Raw genomic sequence first — 15,288 nt, 5'->3', positions numbered from 1 at the left:
GCCAAATTTGTGTGTGCAGACTTTGTACAGGCTCAGTTTTAAGCACCTGACTTAACTGTGTGAAAACCAGTATTTATACCAAGAGCACCTCCTGGAGAATTTGACTCGGGAAGGGATGTGGATGTTTGCAGCACGTCCAGAAATGTGGAAAGCGTTAGCACGACTTGTTTGAAGCCATGTAGTAGAATTAAAATTTGGAAGCTGGATAGCCTAACGCTCGGCTGCTGCTTTACCCACGAAAAAATGGCTCCTTTTCAATACATTGCTCAATATGGAGCCAGTTCTGCTTATATGCTTTCCCTTCTTACTTCTTGAGATGTTCTCACCAGAATCAGATCTCTCTGGCTTAGGGATTAATCTGTGCCTGCCGCTTATTGCTTATTTGAAGTCTTAATCCTCTGTGACATCACAAGTGGCTGCTGTGGAGAGGATTATGATGTCACAAAGAGAGGATTCTGACTTCAGGTTGAGAATAAGCAGTGGGAGCAGATGAGATCTTTAGAAATAAATATCCTGTTTTCATGCAAATGTCCTTACTAATAAAAAAATAGAGGTGAAAATCCCTAGAAAATGACTGTAGAATTAAAGTTTTTCCATGAGGCATCAACAGCTCTTTAATCCTAAACAGTCTCTCTCTATGAAGAGGATAAAGGCTTAAAATGTATTTCTGGCTACATATCATGTCAATACAGAAGCTAAGGAAACGGATCCTAGAACTGCTCTCCATTCATCCCATTTAAAGTAGATTTGGAGCCGAGACGGTTGCGTTTGGCTTCTCTTTGTACGTGGGCAGGGAGGAGGGTACTTCCCCACTGAAAAAACCCGTGCCGCTTCCTTTCCTTTTCCCAGGCCGGCTCGTTGGCACAAAGCTAAAAAAGTCCAGCTGACCCCAGGCCAGACGGAGGTGAAGATTGATTTGCCGTTGCCCATTGTGGCTTCCAACCTGATGATTGAATTTGCCGATTTCTATGAGAATTACCAAGCTTCCACCGAGACCCTGCAGTGTCCCCGGTGCAGCGCCTCCGTCCCGGCCAACCCTGGGGTGTGTGGCAACTGCGGCGAAAACGTGTACCAGTGTCACAAGTGCAGGTATGTCATCCTCCTTCCTCCCCGCAGAGCCAGCACCCGGGGCGGGGAGGGGGTTTACGCAGCCCCTTGTGCTGTTGCCCGAGTTGGATGTTCAAGAAAATACCCCGCGACTTGAATACACCGTTCTGGTTAATACAACCTCACAATCAAATTAGTGGGGAAGTATAAAACAGGCTTACGGGGATGTAATGTTAATGCAGGCTAACAAAGGAAACCTGAGACGACGATACCGAAAGAAGGCAGAAGTTTCAGATCAAGCCCGCAGAAGTTTAAAAAGGACAGTTCCTGGGAGGAGGTTATTTTTGGCCTGTTCAAGGGCGTGAGGCTCGAGTTCGATTATAGGATGGCAGGGGGTGTCCCCGCAGGATCCCTGACTTAACGTGCTGGACAGACAGTGCTCGCTTGTCTGTTCGGAGCTTTTGTTGTGCTCTCCTCATTCAGAGCAGGGCTCAGGGCAGAATTTACTGTGCGCTATTCAAGCTTTCACTACAGTATTATAAATCCTTCTCTTTTGTGAGTTTTGTCTCCTTATCTGATATCTCTTCTCCCCTTATTGTTGTCCCATATTCCCCTCTAATCCTCAGGGGATTCAAGGTGTTGGGCAGATACTTTCCATAGATAAGTGATTACTGGAATATTGAAAGGTTTCCACGTATCTTCTTGAATTATGGGAGCTATAAATCACTTCATGTCGTGCCGCTCTGCTCCGCGGCGGGGTAATAAGTATGCTGTAGCTCGTCCCACTGCAACCGGGTGAAGACTGAAAGCTATTGAAAGCTTAGACCTTACAAAACAAAACGGTTTCCTTTTATCTGTGTTCTCGCTAAGGGCACAGTGCCCTAGTCTGATGTTCTGCTGGGAATTACTGTCGTTCAAGTAGAATTGTTAAGAACGCATTCACATCTGTTTCTGTTTTTGCCGGCCAGAATGTGGCACCACTTGTGTAAGGGCTTTTTTGTTGCCTGATTTGTAGGTTTTGATTCTCTTGTGTTTCACTTGTGGCTCCCCCAGGGCAGTTTGGAGGCTCAGAGGTTTTAAGGGCCGTTCTTCTCTTTTTACCTCCTGAGTCCATTCACAGCTCACTTCATTGCCTCGGTTACCTTGATAAAGTTCAGCTGCATTCTTTGACCTTTCCGGCTTGCCTTTCAGATCCATTAATTATGATGAGAAAGATCCTTTCCTTTGCAACGCCTGTGGGTTCTGTAAATACGCTCGCTTTGACTTCATGCTGTACGCCAAGCCTTGCTGCGCGGTGGATCCCATAGAAAACGAAGAGGATCGGAAGAAGGTGAGACTAATAGCAGATTCATTCATGAGATGCTGCATCTCTTGGCCAGGTCAGCACCATAGGGACATCAGAGGTCCATCCCTCTTGGGATTAACAGAAGCAGGATGTGATATGACCCATTGTTTTTTTCCAGAAAAAGGCAAAAGAGGTGAAAGGCTTGGAGGTTGGTAGCTTGTAGAATTAAAAAATCACATCTGAACATAAAATAAGAGTTTTCCTTTCCTTTTTTACTCTCAGGCAGTAACAAATATCAACACTCTCCTGGACAAGGCTGACAGAGTGTATCACCAGCTGATGGGCCACCGACCGCAGCTGGAAAACCTGCTGTGTAAAGTGAATGAGGCGGCTCCTGAAAAGCCCCAGGTAAGAAGGGACAGAGGGATCTTACCCAGAACTCCAGGCTGGGACAACAAGTTGCCAAGAACAACAAAAGCTCCTTGCCTCACGTGCTGTTCTGCAGTAGTTACTTTCGTGTGTAGCCTCCATATATGATTCCTTTTTGTTTTCTCCTCTGTTCCAGGATGAATCTGGGAGTAGTGGAGGGATAAGTTCTACCTCAGCCAGTGTGAATAGATACATACTGCAGTTAGCCCAGGAGTATTGCGGTGACTGCAAGAACTCTTTTGATGAACTCTCCAAAATCATCCAGGTATGACATGCTTTGATTTGAATTTGGGTCTTGTGTTTTCTTCTATCACTGGATACACAACGTATCAGAACTAGAAAGTAAGATGTTGCTATTCAGAGTTCAATGATATCGTTAACAATAGGTGTCAGCTGCATATTTTCAGGGAAATAACAAATTAATCATTTCTAAAAGCTATGGTTACTGTTAGTGCTATGGGTTTCCCACGTTTCCAGTGTTACGTTGCATGTAATGTAGGCAACAAGCTCTTAAACAGGGCAGAGAACTGGGACTTAAGCTGATATTCCTAATGGATTTCCCAAGTCTCCCATTGTCATGGAAGATTTCAAGTTCTGAGATACTTGGCTAAAAATGTTTCTCCACAAAATATACAGTGAAAATAACCTGAGGGGGATGAACAATCATGTGCTGCCTCACAATTCCACAACTTTCATTTCTGCTTTTCTGTATTTCCAGAAAGTGTTTGCCTCTCGAAAGGAACTCCTGGAATATGATCTCCAACAGAGAGAGGCGGCAACGAAGAGCTCGCGAACCACTGCCCAGCCCACCTTCACTGCCAGCCAGTATCGTGCCTTGTCCGTCTTAGGCTGTGGCCACACGTCATCAACTAAATGCTATGGCTGTGCCTCCGCCGTCACCGAACACTGCATAACGTTGCTCCGGGCTTTGGCGACCAACTCTGCCATCAGGCACATCCTTGTGTCCCAGGGCCTTATCCGAGAACTTTTTGACTACAACTTGCGCCGGGGCGCAGCCACCATGCGGGAGGAGGTCCGGCAGCTCATGTGCCTTCTGACCAGGTGAGATCTGATGCGGCGTTTGCAGCCCTCTGACTTCCAGTGAGCTCTGGAAATCCACCTGCCTGTAAATGTACAACCAGGAGGGAGTAGCTTTATAGGGGAGAAATCTTACATCAGCAAACTGTAGATTAACTCCTTGTAATTTGTTATCAAGTAAACTGAAATCCCAGGAGCTTTTGGTATTTAGTAGGAGCACAGCATAACAGTGTTCTCTTTTTTCCTTCTGGAACTAGGGACAATCCAGAGGCCACACAGCAAATGAATGACTTAATCATTGGGAAGGTTTCTGCAGCTCTGAAGGGACACTGGGCAAATCCAGACTTGGTGAGAGACTCCAGTCTTTCCCTATTTCTTTTTGCTCCCCCTCTGCGACTGCTGGTGTATTCTAATCACTGAGTCTTCTCTATTATCATAGTCTATTTGTAGTACAGAAGGTGTCTGTGTCTTGATAGGAGTTAAGATAAACGTTAGAGTAAAGCATAAAATGATGTGATTAGGTGTCCTCGGGCGGTTCTGCCTGTCTTTGGCTGTTGCTTGCAGCTCTCAAATCGGTTGCCGGTCGTCCCAAACGGGCATGGGATTAAATTTACTTAGATCGATATGTTTTGAACCTGTGTTTTTTAAATATCAGAAGGCAAAAAGGACTGCTGCCTTCATCACCAAGGCTTCTGAAGCCTTTGAACGTGTGTCTGTGTTACAGGCTAGCAGCCTCCAATATGAAATGTTGCTGCTAACAGATTCCATCTCGAAGGAAGACAGTTGCTGGGAGCTCCGACTGCGTTGTGGTGAGTTCAAACGATAGTGTGAAAGCTTTTATTTTAAAATGCGATGCCCAGGTCTGTGCGCTATAATAAGATTTATTTTTTTTTTAAGGAAGGGAACTGATTCCGACTCAGTTTATGATTAGGATTAAAAATGGGAGTTAGCACCAGAGAGCTTTGCTTTGGGGTAGTGCGTTTCTTGAAACAGGAGCACTGAGAGATGAAAAGATGGAGGTGGGAAGGGGAGGATGGCAAGACTCTCTTGCTGTAATAAGAAATAATTGTTTTCCATCCATGGCTGCATGAGAATGTGATAGTTTTGCTTGAGGAGATGAGGTCTTGCCTAACTCTAAACACTTTTAATGTGCTCTGTAGACCTGTGGAGGTGTCCTATCTGCAGATCTTACGGTGGAATGAAAATTTGTGTCTGTCTTCCAGCTCTCAGCCTCTTCTTGATGGCAGTGAACATTAAGACTCCAGTGGTTGTTGAAAACATCACCCTCATGTGCCTGCGCATTCTTCAAAAGCTGATCAAGCCACCTGCTCCAACCAGCAAGAAAAACAAGGTACTGCCTTAGATGTTGAGCAAAGCATCTGAAAATTTGCTGATTAAAGTCTGGCACACCAATCTCGGTGATTAATAACTTTGTGAGGAAGCTGGGGCTTGCTTCTCCTGGGCACGGTTACTAGGAAAGCACAAGTCCTGTCACTCTTGTCTTTGCAAACTGCAAATTACAGGCCATTGCTTTCTGTTTTTTGTTGTTCTTTGGTGGCTTTGACCACTACTATTCAAACCCCAGCTTTGCTTTTTTCCGCTCAGATCTGGGGCGTGGGAAAAGAGCTACTTCAAAGCTATGCTTGGTTATTTTGGGTAGACTTTCGGTGCTTTCAGCAGCTTTGTAGAATTAAGTGCCTAAACGTGGTAGAATCAAGTACTTTTGAGTCAAATTTTGAAATAAAAAGCTACAAAGAATTTTTATCAGAAGATAAAAATGATATTGATTGGCTGCTCCTTGATTGCCATATAGGATAACATTTGCAAGGGAGCAGATATGTTTCTCCTTTGATCTAGCTGTCTGGTAATCACAGATGGGCGACAAGGGTGGGTTTACTGGTATTTCAGTAGTAACTGGACTGTATCACCCTGCTGTTGTCCAAGAGCTGCATTACCTATTCGTGGAGCAGACACAACCAGTGATTCGCCTGCAGGAGTTATTCTTAGGGGAACAGGCTGTGGCTTTCTGAAAAATCATAGAGCTTTTTTTTTTTTATTAGGATGTGCCTGTGGATGCTCTCACCACTGTGAAGCCTTACAGCAACGAAATCCATGCACAAGCTCAGCTGTGGCTTAAGAGGGACCCCAAAGCATCGTATGAAGCTTGGAAAAAGTGCCTCCCTGCCAGAGGTAGTCCTGTGCTTTTAACTTTGTGCAGTTTTGTGAAGGAACATGTATGTCCCTCCAGGTTTAATAAGGAATATACTTCTGTAGAGTTGTGTTTGCTTCTGTCCCATGCCATCTGATGCCATTGTCCCACTTAGCTGAGTTGTCCCTAGAGATCGTAGCACTGGCTCTCCTAGGCTGTGTTGCGCAAACCCTGAGCAGAAAATGTGCTGTGCCTGAAGATAATCAGGGGAATGTCAAAAATGAAACTTGTTGCTCTTTTAAAATGATACCAGCCAGCTGAAAAGCTGATTGAATTCCCTGAGAGACTGTGGGATTTGCATCTGCCTTGGAAGTAAACATAGCTTCGTGCAGAAGTGAAAATAGCAGCAGAAAGAAATCGGAACCTGTTCAGCTTCTCAGCTGGAGTTTGGAAATTCCAGTATGAAGGAAAAAAAATACACAATGGCAGTTTGCAGTTAATAACTGCTGACAGTTCTCTTGAGCTGTGTTCAATATTGCAGGTATAGATGCCAATGGGAAACCTCCCAGCAAAGCTGAGCTTCACCAGCTCTACTTGTCGGAAAAATACGTCTGGAAATGGAAACAGTTCATGAGTCGCCGTGGGAAGAGAACTTGCCCTCTGGATCTCAAGCTGGGACACAACAATTGGCTGCGACAGGTAATCGTGGGTGAAAACTCCAGTGGGATGCACTGGGCAGAGTTAATGGTCAGAGATTATTGGTAGTTTATTGCATTTTATGTGCTTTGCAGATGGTATGAGCATTGATATTTGGTGGGAGACTGTAACTGACTGCATCTAATTCCAAGTCAGGTTTGCAGCTTTGTTTCCTTAAAAATACCACATCTAAGCATTTATCCAGTAGCTTGCGTGTTCTTAAACTCTGAACCTTAATAGCCACGGTGCTCCTGCCTCTCTACTTAGCTGCATTTTCACTACTGAATTTTCATAAGTTCTGGGTAAGTTTTTCGTCTTGTGTATGTGGATTAGTCCATCACCTACACAGTACCTTGTTTGAACATTTTGATGGTGAGCAAAGTAGGCATTCTCCCAGAATCAAGTGCTTGGAAGAACAAGAGAGCGCTGCCACCAGGTCACCAAACTGTCCTGACGGGTGCTGTGCCTTTTGGTAAGATATCCCCAATTTATCTGTGCGCATCCAATGATCCCGTCTGTCAATGCTCTCCCCCCAGGTGCTGTTCACTCCTGCCACTCAAGCTGCCCGACAGGCTGCCTGCACTATTGTGGAAGCTCTGGCCACCATCCCCAGCCGCAAACAGCAGGTCCTTGATCTCCTGACAAGGTATTGCTGTGTTGCCACACTTTGACAGCTTCCAGGTTTATTTTTTCTTTAATTCCCGTGAGAATCTCTCCCTTCTTCCAACTTTTCTCACACCTCTCCCTTGTGTACCTCTGTTTCACTGGTCTTTTTTGGCTGGATTCTAAAACTTAATTAGCTGGGATGGTATAGATTTAGGGAGGCTTTTTTTTGCTGTCTTGCAGTTGCGTGCTTTTTCGACTTCCTTTTTCCACCAGCAAATGCTGTTGAGCTGCGTGGACAACAATTCCCCCTGCCTCTTAGACAGCAAAGTAATAGGATGAACCCTATTCCAGCTCTTTTGACATAACTTACCCCAATTGATGCTGGTAGGAACTCCTTTTTGGGACAAAATACCACTTTATATCCATTGAGTAATGACTATCAGTTATGCTGTTAGCTGGGAGGACAACAGAGGAGGATTTCTGGAGGCTTTTTCTTTCTTTCTACGGCATCCTTAAGCTGCGGATACCTCTTGTTACTGTGAAGTGGTTGCCAGCTTGTGTTTCTCTTCACTAGTTACCTGGACGAGCTGAGCATTGCTGGCGAGTGTGCTGCCGAGTACCTGGCCCTGTACCAGAAACTCATCAAACCGGCCCACTGGAAGATCTACCTGGCAGCCAGGGGTGTTCTACCCTATATCGGCAGCCTCATCACTAAGGTACGGACTTGTGTGGAGGAGTTAGGTAGCAATAGAAAGCTTGACCTGTCTGTTTGGCTTTTTTTCCTTTGAAATCTTCACCTCTTCGTTCGGTGCCCTGTTTCTGACCCTTGGCAGGTTTATGAAGTTCACGCTTCTGCGCTGTCATCTCTGAAAAGAAAGAGCTGCGGTGGTTTTAGCCCCAGCTGTAGCCTTCCTCAAGCCCAAACTGGCTGGTACACATTAATTAACTGCTCTGGGGGCAGCTGTGCAAAGGGGTATAAATATTGCTGCGCTGACTTGGCACCAGGTCCCAGTTGGAAGCTGGCTTAGCTGCCAGACCCGACTCCGAAAGCCCGTAATGCCAAGGGAGGATTAGGTGTGCTACTGTTCCCTGAGTGTGAATTGCAGCCTGTTGGAGAAGCACCACGTTTAAGTTGTAGTTTTCAGAGCGTTAGGTCTTAGGAGTTTGCTGTGGTGATCCCTTGTGCGCTCCAAAGAGGCAGATGACACTGTCCTGTATTAGTGGTGGCCTTGAGTCCATCATGGAGGGCCGCTGGAGCAAAGCAGTGCTAATAGGGAGAAAAAAAGGAAGGTATTTGGGGTATTTTTTCCCTCCTCTGCCCCTTCCCTCCCAGCTGCTGTGTTGCACTTCTAATTTTTCCGTGACTGGCTCTTTTTCTTTGCTGTGTTCCCTTGTACCCTGTGTTAGACACTCACCAGCTACTCATTATTGGCATCGCAGTTTCTTATCCTAATGGGTTTGTTAATTATTTTCAGGAAATAGCTCGTTTACTTGCCTTGGAAGAAGCAACACTCAGCACTGATTTGCAGCAGGGATATGCCTTGAAGAGTCTCACAGGTATTTGGTGACACCAGCACAAGTCTTGTGGTAGGATTAGAGACGGGGTGATGGTTGTTCTGTAATGGCATGTAGCAGAATTTCAAAGAGATGTGATTCAGTGTCTTGCAATTGTCGCATTGGATTTTTGCCATCAGTTTAACACTTTAATCCCTAAATGGATTTTTTTCCATGGTTTTTTTTTTGTGGTCAGTTTGAGTTTTTAATTTACTTGAACCGTGGTAATGTATTATAAACAAATTTGGTCATATCACTTTTCTCATCCATTTCTTAAATACATTTATTGTACAGTATCATTCCCGGGGCCATTTGCTGATTTATTCCTACCTGTTGTTTCCTACCTACTTGTTTTATGGTGGCTTTTCTTTTTTGAATCCTCTAGGGTATACTTTTTTCAAAAACTTGTTGGAAATGGAAAAACATCATTAACTAGAACATCCTTTTTTTGTATCCTCTTCCATGGGCTAATTCATAAAGCCTGACTTCTTGCAAGAAAAAAGCGTGTTGATATGTCACGGGAAAGAATCCAAGCGTTTGCTGATTCTTTATTATAGGAATGACCAATTTGGTGATGTAACTGATAAATCATGTACTACACTTGCTCTCACATCCTCAGAACTAGCCTGAATATTAGAAGAGGAGTAGTCATCTGCTTTTGGAATATCTTGTGACAGAAAAATGTCCAAGAACTGCAGAATTTTGTATCAAGCACTTAGAAAGCTCCTTTATACCCTTTCCTCATTCCCTCACCATGGTCCCATGTGGTGTATAATTTACAGGGCAGCTCTCACAGGCCAGGGGTTTGCCTCCGACAACGGGAGTTGTAACAAGCCACTTCACTGTGCTGCTTTTATAATATTGTGCCCTATTTGCCAATTTAGAAATTTAGAGCCAACAAATCAAACTCTCTCTCCCTCTACCTGAACATCTCATTGCTTTATAGGTCTTCTCTCTTCCTTCGTGGAGGTGGAGTCCATCAAAAGGCACTTCAAGAGCCGCCTGGTGGGTACGGTCCTGAATGGTTACCTGTGTTTGAGGAAGCTAGTGGTACAGAGAACAAAGCTGATCGATGAAACCCAGGACATGCTGCTGGAGATGCTGGAAGATATGACAACAGGTAAAACCACCTCGGTTCCATAAATCCAGAGTGTGGCTCAACCAGTATGAAAAAACAGGTAGTTGCAGCCACACAAAGAACTTGTGTCTAAAAGACTACTGTAGTGAAGGGCTTTTTTTTGTCGCTTGGACCTTCCAATATTTCCTTTTGGCACAGAAAAGGTAAATAACGTTCCTGGAGTCATCTCTTATTTTCAAGGAATTTAAACTTCCTCCTTTTTACGGGATTGCTTTACTGCAGCCCAAGCGTGCAAAGGGTTTTTCTAATAAACATACCAGTAAATAACTGCTCATCTTTTAAGCAGTGGATATGCAAAAGAAGAGAGCACCAAAGTGTGGTGCTTATTGCAGACGGGTTTATTGTGTGTGCTGAGTTAAAGCGGAACCTGTAAAATTGACTCCTGTGTCTTTTTAATACTTCCGTTTCTTGGCAGGCACGGAATCTGAAACCAAAGCGTTTATGGCAGTGTGTATAGAAACTGCGAAACGTTACAGCCTCGATGACTACAGGACTCCAGTCTTCATCTTTGAGAGACTCTGCAGTATTATCTACCCTGTAAGTACAGAGATGCCTGTAGCATCACTTATAACGTTACATTTCCTAAATAGATACAATTGCTTGCATTTTGGCAAAAAAACAATAGTGTCTACAATAATGATTCCATATTAGCCGGTGTAGGACTGTAGTAGTATCCCATTTTGGGGTCTTGTGTTCAACTTCCCTGCTGTGGCACACTCTGTGCAAAAAAGCAGAACCAGGAGTGTTGTTTCATGCTGAGGAATTTGCTTACTAAAGCAACATGTGTGACGTGTGACAACATCCCACAGGATGCACCAGTGACAAAAGGACGGCAGGTTTAGGGCCGTCCTGTCACTCGCTGCCATAAAAATGCAGGAATGGGAGCATGGTCAAGGAAAAACTCACTCACTCTGTCTCTGCTGCTGTTCTTTAGGAAGAGAATGAAGTGACCGAGTTCTTTGTAACTCTGGAGAAAGATCCCCAGCAGGAAGACTTCTTACAGGGCAGAATGCCAGGAAATCCCTACAGCAGCAACGAGCCTGGCATTGGGCCGCTCATGAGGGACATCAAGAACAAAATCTGTCAGGACTGTGACTTGGTGGCTCTGCTGGAGGATGACAGTGGAATGGAGGTGAGAATGCACAAGTGTGGATTTCTTGCACGGATGTGCAAGCACTCTAGCTGATGATGGCTAGAGTGGTGATGCAGTGGGAGCTGGTTCTTGACTTTCTGTTTTCTCCCTTTCAGCTTTTGGTGAACAATAAGATCATCAGTTTGGATCTGCCTGTGGCTGAGGTCTACAAGAAGGTGTGGTGTCCCACTAATGAGGTGAGTGTTAGTTACCTCCAGATACATATTAACAGCACAAAGCACCTGTCCTTGATATTACCAAAAAAATGGGGGGGGAACAAAAATCACAGGAGTCAGGATTTATTTTCTGGCATAGAATTTCTCGGATATAATCAGTCAGCACCTTTTTGTGCTCTCTCAGGACAAACTGTTACTCAATTCTGTGACACGGTGATTTAAAAGCACATAATGCTGACCCAGGTGAGTGTATTGAACTCACCCGTGTGGCGTGTCAGATACGTGAACTGTCTTCTTGAGTAATAAACTTTCTTACATTCCTTTGGGGAAACAGCTGAACTTTGTGTCACTGTCAAAGCGCGTTTCACACTCCATCTGCATGTGACAGTTTAATGCGTGTACACAGACAGGGACACCAGATTGCTCCATCACTCTGCGCTTCAGAGACCAACCCAAGTTATTTATGCAGAGAGCATCCAACATCCCTCCATATTTGCACTTCTGCTCTCGTGCTTTTCATCTAGGGATCTCAAGAACTTGATAGATTCCGTCCTCCCAGTTTGCTCTTGGTCTGTATTGCCTTGTTTTTCAGATGTGTAAATGGACCAAACAGTCTTAAGGGACTGGTCCACCATGTCACAGTAAGCTTGTTCCCGAGGTGGATGTGGTCCAGAGTGAGCTTTTCCCTTCCTTCTCCTGTAGCCACTAAAGTAAAATTCCATTGAGAAGGAATCCATCGGACTAAATCTTGCCCATTACAAATATGTTCTTTAGAGGGCACCGCTAGTAGCACTTGAGATCATAAAAGGAGACTGATTTGCCCAAAATTTCTTGTTCATTCCTCATTTACTCTTGGTTTGCAGTCACCTTTGACTGAAACCATTTGTTTGCTGTGCTGGTGGGGCAGAATTCACACAAAACACCAGTTTTCAGTGAATTATGATATGGGGAATGGTTCTCACCAAGTTTAATTTAAGTAAAAATGCCTTTTGTACTGCAAAATGAAGCCCAAGGCTAGGTAACTGAAAATGTTTTAGTAAGGTACCAACTTGGATAGGAAAGTGAGGTGCTGGTCTTAATCTGGGAATTCTAATTTGAACTCTGATGGAGTTGCTGAGGAAAATCATGGCAGGTGCTGGCCCTGCCCTCTCAGAGTGGTGAGGTGCTCTTCCCATGAGATCATAGAATGGTTTGGGTTGCAAGGGACCTTAAAGATCACCCAGTTCCAACGCCCCTGCCCTGGGCAGGGACACCTCCCACCACACCAGGTTGCTCAAAGCCCCCTCCAACCTGGCCTTGAACCCCTCCAGGGATGGGGCAGCCACAGCTTCTCTAGGCAACCTGGGCCAGGCTCTCACCACCCTCACAGCAAAGAAGTTCTTCCTAATATCTAATGCAAATCTCTCCTCTTCCAGTTTAAGACCATTCCTCCTTGTCCTGTGGCTCCCCTCCCTGATCCAGAGTCCCTCCCCAGCTTTCCTGGAACCCCTTTAGGGACTGGAAGGGGCTCTAAGGTCTCCCCGGAGCCTTCTCTTCTCCAGGCTGAACCCCCCCAACTCTCTCAGCCTGTCTGAGATGCCGAGCCGGGGCTGACACGCGGCTCTCCCGGGATGCAGCGCTGGTGGTGAAAGGCAGCGTTTGCTCAGCGTTACTGTCAGAGAACAGCTTTCATCCCCCTTCCTTTGTGTGCACCTCCCCAAAGCGCCTCCGGAGCTGCAGCTCACGTTCCCTAGGAAATAGACAGGCGCACAAGAACGCAACCTCAGGCCCCTTTTTGTTTCCCTTGTCTCTCACTGGCTTTTTTTGTTCATCTGCCATTTTACCAGGGCCCCTGTGGTGTTAATTGCTGGTCTCTAGCGTGGCCTTTGAGCAGATCTTCCCCCTGGGGCTTTCCCTGTGCTTATGTATTTGCTGTGACATTAAGCACTGCTTATTCCACATTAGGCTTAGCGCGCTCTCTGACAGGTTTTCTCTTGCAAGGTCTCCTGCTCCCAAATCTGGGATTTTTCTTTTCTGCTTTTTATTCAGACCTATGGATTAAAATGGAAAGTTTAGTGATACGCTGTCAGTATTTCCAGCTGGAAATGCTTCTGGAAAACTAGCCCTTTCCCAGGGTAAAAGTACAGCTTGTGCTTGAGTGGGTTTGGCTGTATCATTTTTATATTACACTGTCTTACTGAAAGCTCGTTAAATTATCTTTTACTCCTCCTCTTCCATTTTCCATCACTGCAGATTTTATCTGTTTGAAAGCACTCATCCAATTAGCCTTTCCTGCTTCGTTTGCTGGACTGTGTCCAGCACCGATTGAAACACCGATCCCGGTGTTTCCCAGGTGTGCTGTGCCATACCCTTAGAGGGAAAGATGCCGTGGAAAGCAGGCGTTTCTCTGTAGATAAACACATTTTACTTGGCTGGATCTTTCCCTGGTGCTAAAGGAAACTGTTAGAGAAGATCTAAGGAGGAAGAGACTGTTTATTATCAGCCTGCCCATCTAATTGGCAGCGCTAGGAAAAGGTGGACAGACAAATATATGAGTTATTGATGTTTTTGCAGGTGTTGGCTTTACTGTTGTTTTTAACTCATCTCAGTCAGGGGAGAACGAGGGAGTGAAAGGTTTCTCTCTGTTACCGTCCACTGTCAGAACAGCACAAAGGAGAACTGAGGCTGGAGTGTCTGTTACACACTATAATGAGAACTGGACTTGTATACAAGTGTCCGCAGAGGTATAGTTAATATAAAGCTCTCCTCTCTTGCAGGGGGAGCCGATGAGGATCATTTACCGCATGCGAGGGTTACTAGGAGATGCAACTGAGGAATTCATCGAGTCTCTCGACTCCACTACTGGTAATGCACTTGTCTCCTGAAAGCCGGGATTAGATGTGAAATCTGAGGTTTGCTGCAGAGCGATGACACTATTATCCTTACAGCAGTGAGCTTAAAGTTGATTGACGTTGCTTTTGCTACATTTACCTGCTTCACCTAGAGTAAAGGAGGATTTTAACAACCCTTTAAGTCTGTACTTTAAATATGAACACTTGCATGGCACAGGGACCATTCTGCCTGGCCCTTTTTCGTATTCCTATTTATAATTCTTTTCAAATTCGATACAGTTGAAGTGACTTGAGCTGCTGGTAAATGTGTCCTACTGTATCTTCCATTTTTACTTCACTGTTTGGTCCCGTGGGCTGCAGCATGAGCTTGCCATATTCTGGCTGCTTTTTCTTTTCTCCTCACAATCTGTGTCTGTCCTGCAGATGAGGAGGAGGACGAGGAAGAAGTTTACAAGATGGCAGGTGTCATGGCGCAGTGCGGAGGTCTGGAGTGCATGCTCAACAGACTGACTGGAATCAAGGACTTCAAACAGGGCCGGCACCTCTTAACCGTGAGTCTCAGCTTGTGTCCTTTGGGGTCAGGAGTTACGTGACGGGAAATGCCACAAGCTTTAGTCAGGTTTAGTTGTTCTGCCTTGTGTTGCAGTTTGTGTTGGAGCAGGGGTTTCAATTCACGAATTAATGAAAACCTGGGAAATTCCTTCTTTCCCTCTCCCATTCCTCTTGGTTAACAATTCTTCACAAAGACTTTGAAGTGTGTAGAGGCTGAGGGGCATGTAAGACTAAATCCTATCTTGCTGCTTTGATTGTTTTCTACCTTGACCTTACTTGAAAACCAAAGCTGGCCTAAGGTCTAACAATCTGGCTTGTACTTTACCCCAGAAATCTGGAAACCAGCAATATTATTGTGTGCTTTTAGTTTCAGCAGAATCTTCCTACTCTCATTCTGAAGATACTGAAGGCTCTCTGTGTTTTGTAGGTGCTGTTAAAACTGTTCAGTTACTGTGTGAAGGTGAAAATAAATCGTCAGCAGTTGGTCAAGCCAGAGATGAATACTTTGAATGTCATGCTGGGAACTCTGAACTTGGTAAGGATAACCTGGAGTTTCATGAAGTGTTTTCCATGGATTCCGATGAATTTAAACTCCCTTTGACTTATGCTGCCTTATGACAGCTACAAGAGATGGCAAATATTGCTGGACTGGCAC

The 15,288-nt window shown here is 45.0% G+C and overlaps 1 protein-coding gene across 1 annotated transcript in view; it reads left to right on the top strand.

The window, feature by feature from the left end:
- The window catches only part of UBR4 (ubiquitin protein ligase E3 component n-recognin 4), an 84,630-nt gene that overhangs the window by 53,096 nt on the left and 16,246 nt on the right, over positions 1 to 15,288 (top strand). Inside the window, exons 74-93 of the mRNA XM_074161472.1 lie at positions 850 to 1,089; positions 2,239 to 2,377; positions 2,615 to 2,740; positions 2,898 to 3,026; positions 3,480 to 3,823; positions 4,057 to 4,147; positions 4,524 to 4,608; positions 5,023 to 5,150; positions 5,860 to 5,989; positions 6,490 to 6,647; positions 7,181 to 7,290; positions 7,825 to 7,966; positions 8,726 to 8,807; positions 9,751 to 9,924; positions 10,358 to 10,479; positions 10,877 to 11,074; positions 11,191 to 11,271; positions 14,007 to 14,094; positions 14,505 to 14,632; positions 15,061 to 15,168. Of these exons, the coding sequence (XP_074017573.1) occupies positions 850 to 1,089; positions 2,239 to 2,377; positions 2,615 to 2,740; positions 2,898 to 3,026; positions 3,480 to 3,823; positions 4,057 to 4,147; positions 4,524 to 4,608; positions 5,023 to 5,150; positions 5,860 to 5,989; positions 6,490 to 6,647; positions 7,181 to 7,290; positions 7,825 to 7,966; positions 8,726 to 8,807; positions 9,751 to 9,924; positions 10,358 to 10,479; positions 10,877 to 11,074; positions 11,191 to 11,271; positions 14,007 to 14,094; positions 14,505 to 14,632; positions 15,061 to 15,168 (2,803 nt within the window). The remainder of the gene's footprint in view (positions 1 to 849; positions 1,090 to 2,238; positions 2,378 to 2,614; positions 2,741 to 2,897; positions 3,027 to 3,479; positions 3,824 to 4,056; positions 4,148 to 4,523; positions 4,609 to 5,022; positions 5,151 to 5,859; positions 5,990 to 6,489; positions 6,648 to 7,180; positions 7,291 to 7,824; positions 7,967 to 8,725; positions 8,808 to 9,750; positions 9,925 to 10,357; positions 10,480 to 10,876; positions 11,075 to 11,190; positions 11,272 to 14,006; positions 14,095 to 14,504; positions 14,633 to 15,060; positions 15,169 to 15,288) is intronic.

This window comes from Numenius arquata, chromosome 20 (assembly GCF_964106895.1).
Source record: "Numenius arquata chromosome 20, bNumArq3.hap1.1, whole genome shotgun sequence".
Taxonomy (NCBI): domain Eukaryota; kingdom Metazoa; phylum Chordata; class Aves; order Charadriiformes; family Scolopacidae; genus Numenius; species Numenius arquata.
Note: the sequence above shows the minus strand (reverse complement) of the source record. Positions and strands in the feature narration are given on the sequence as shown.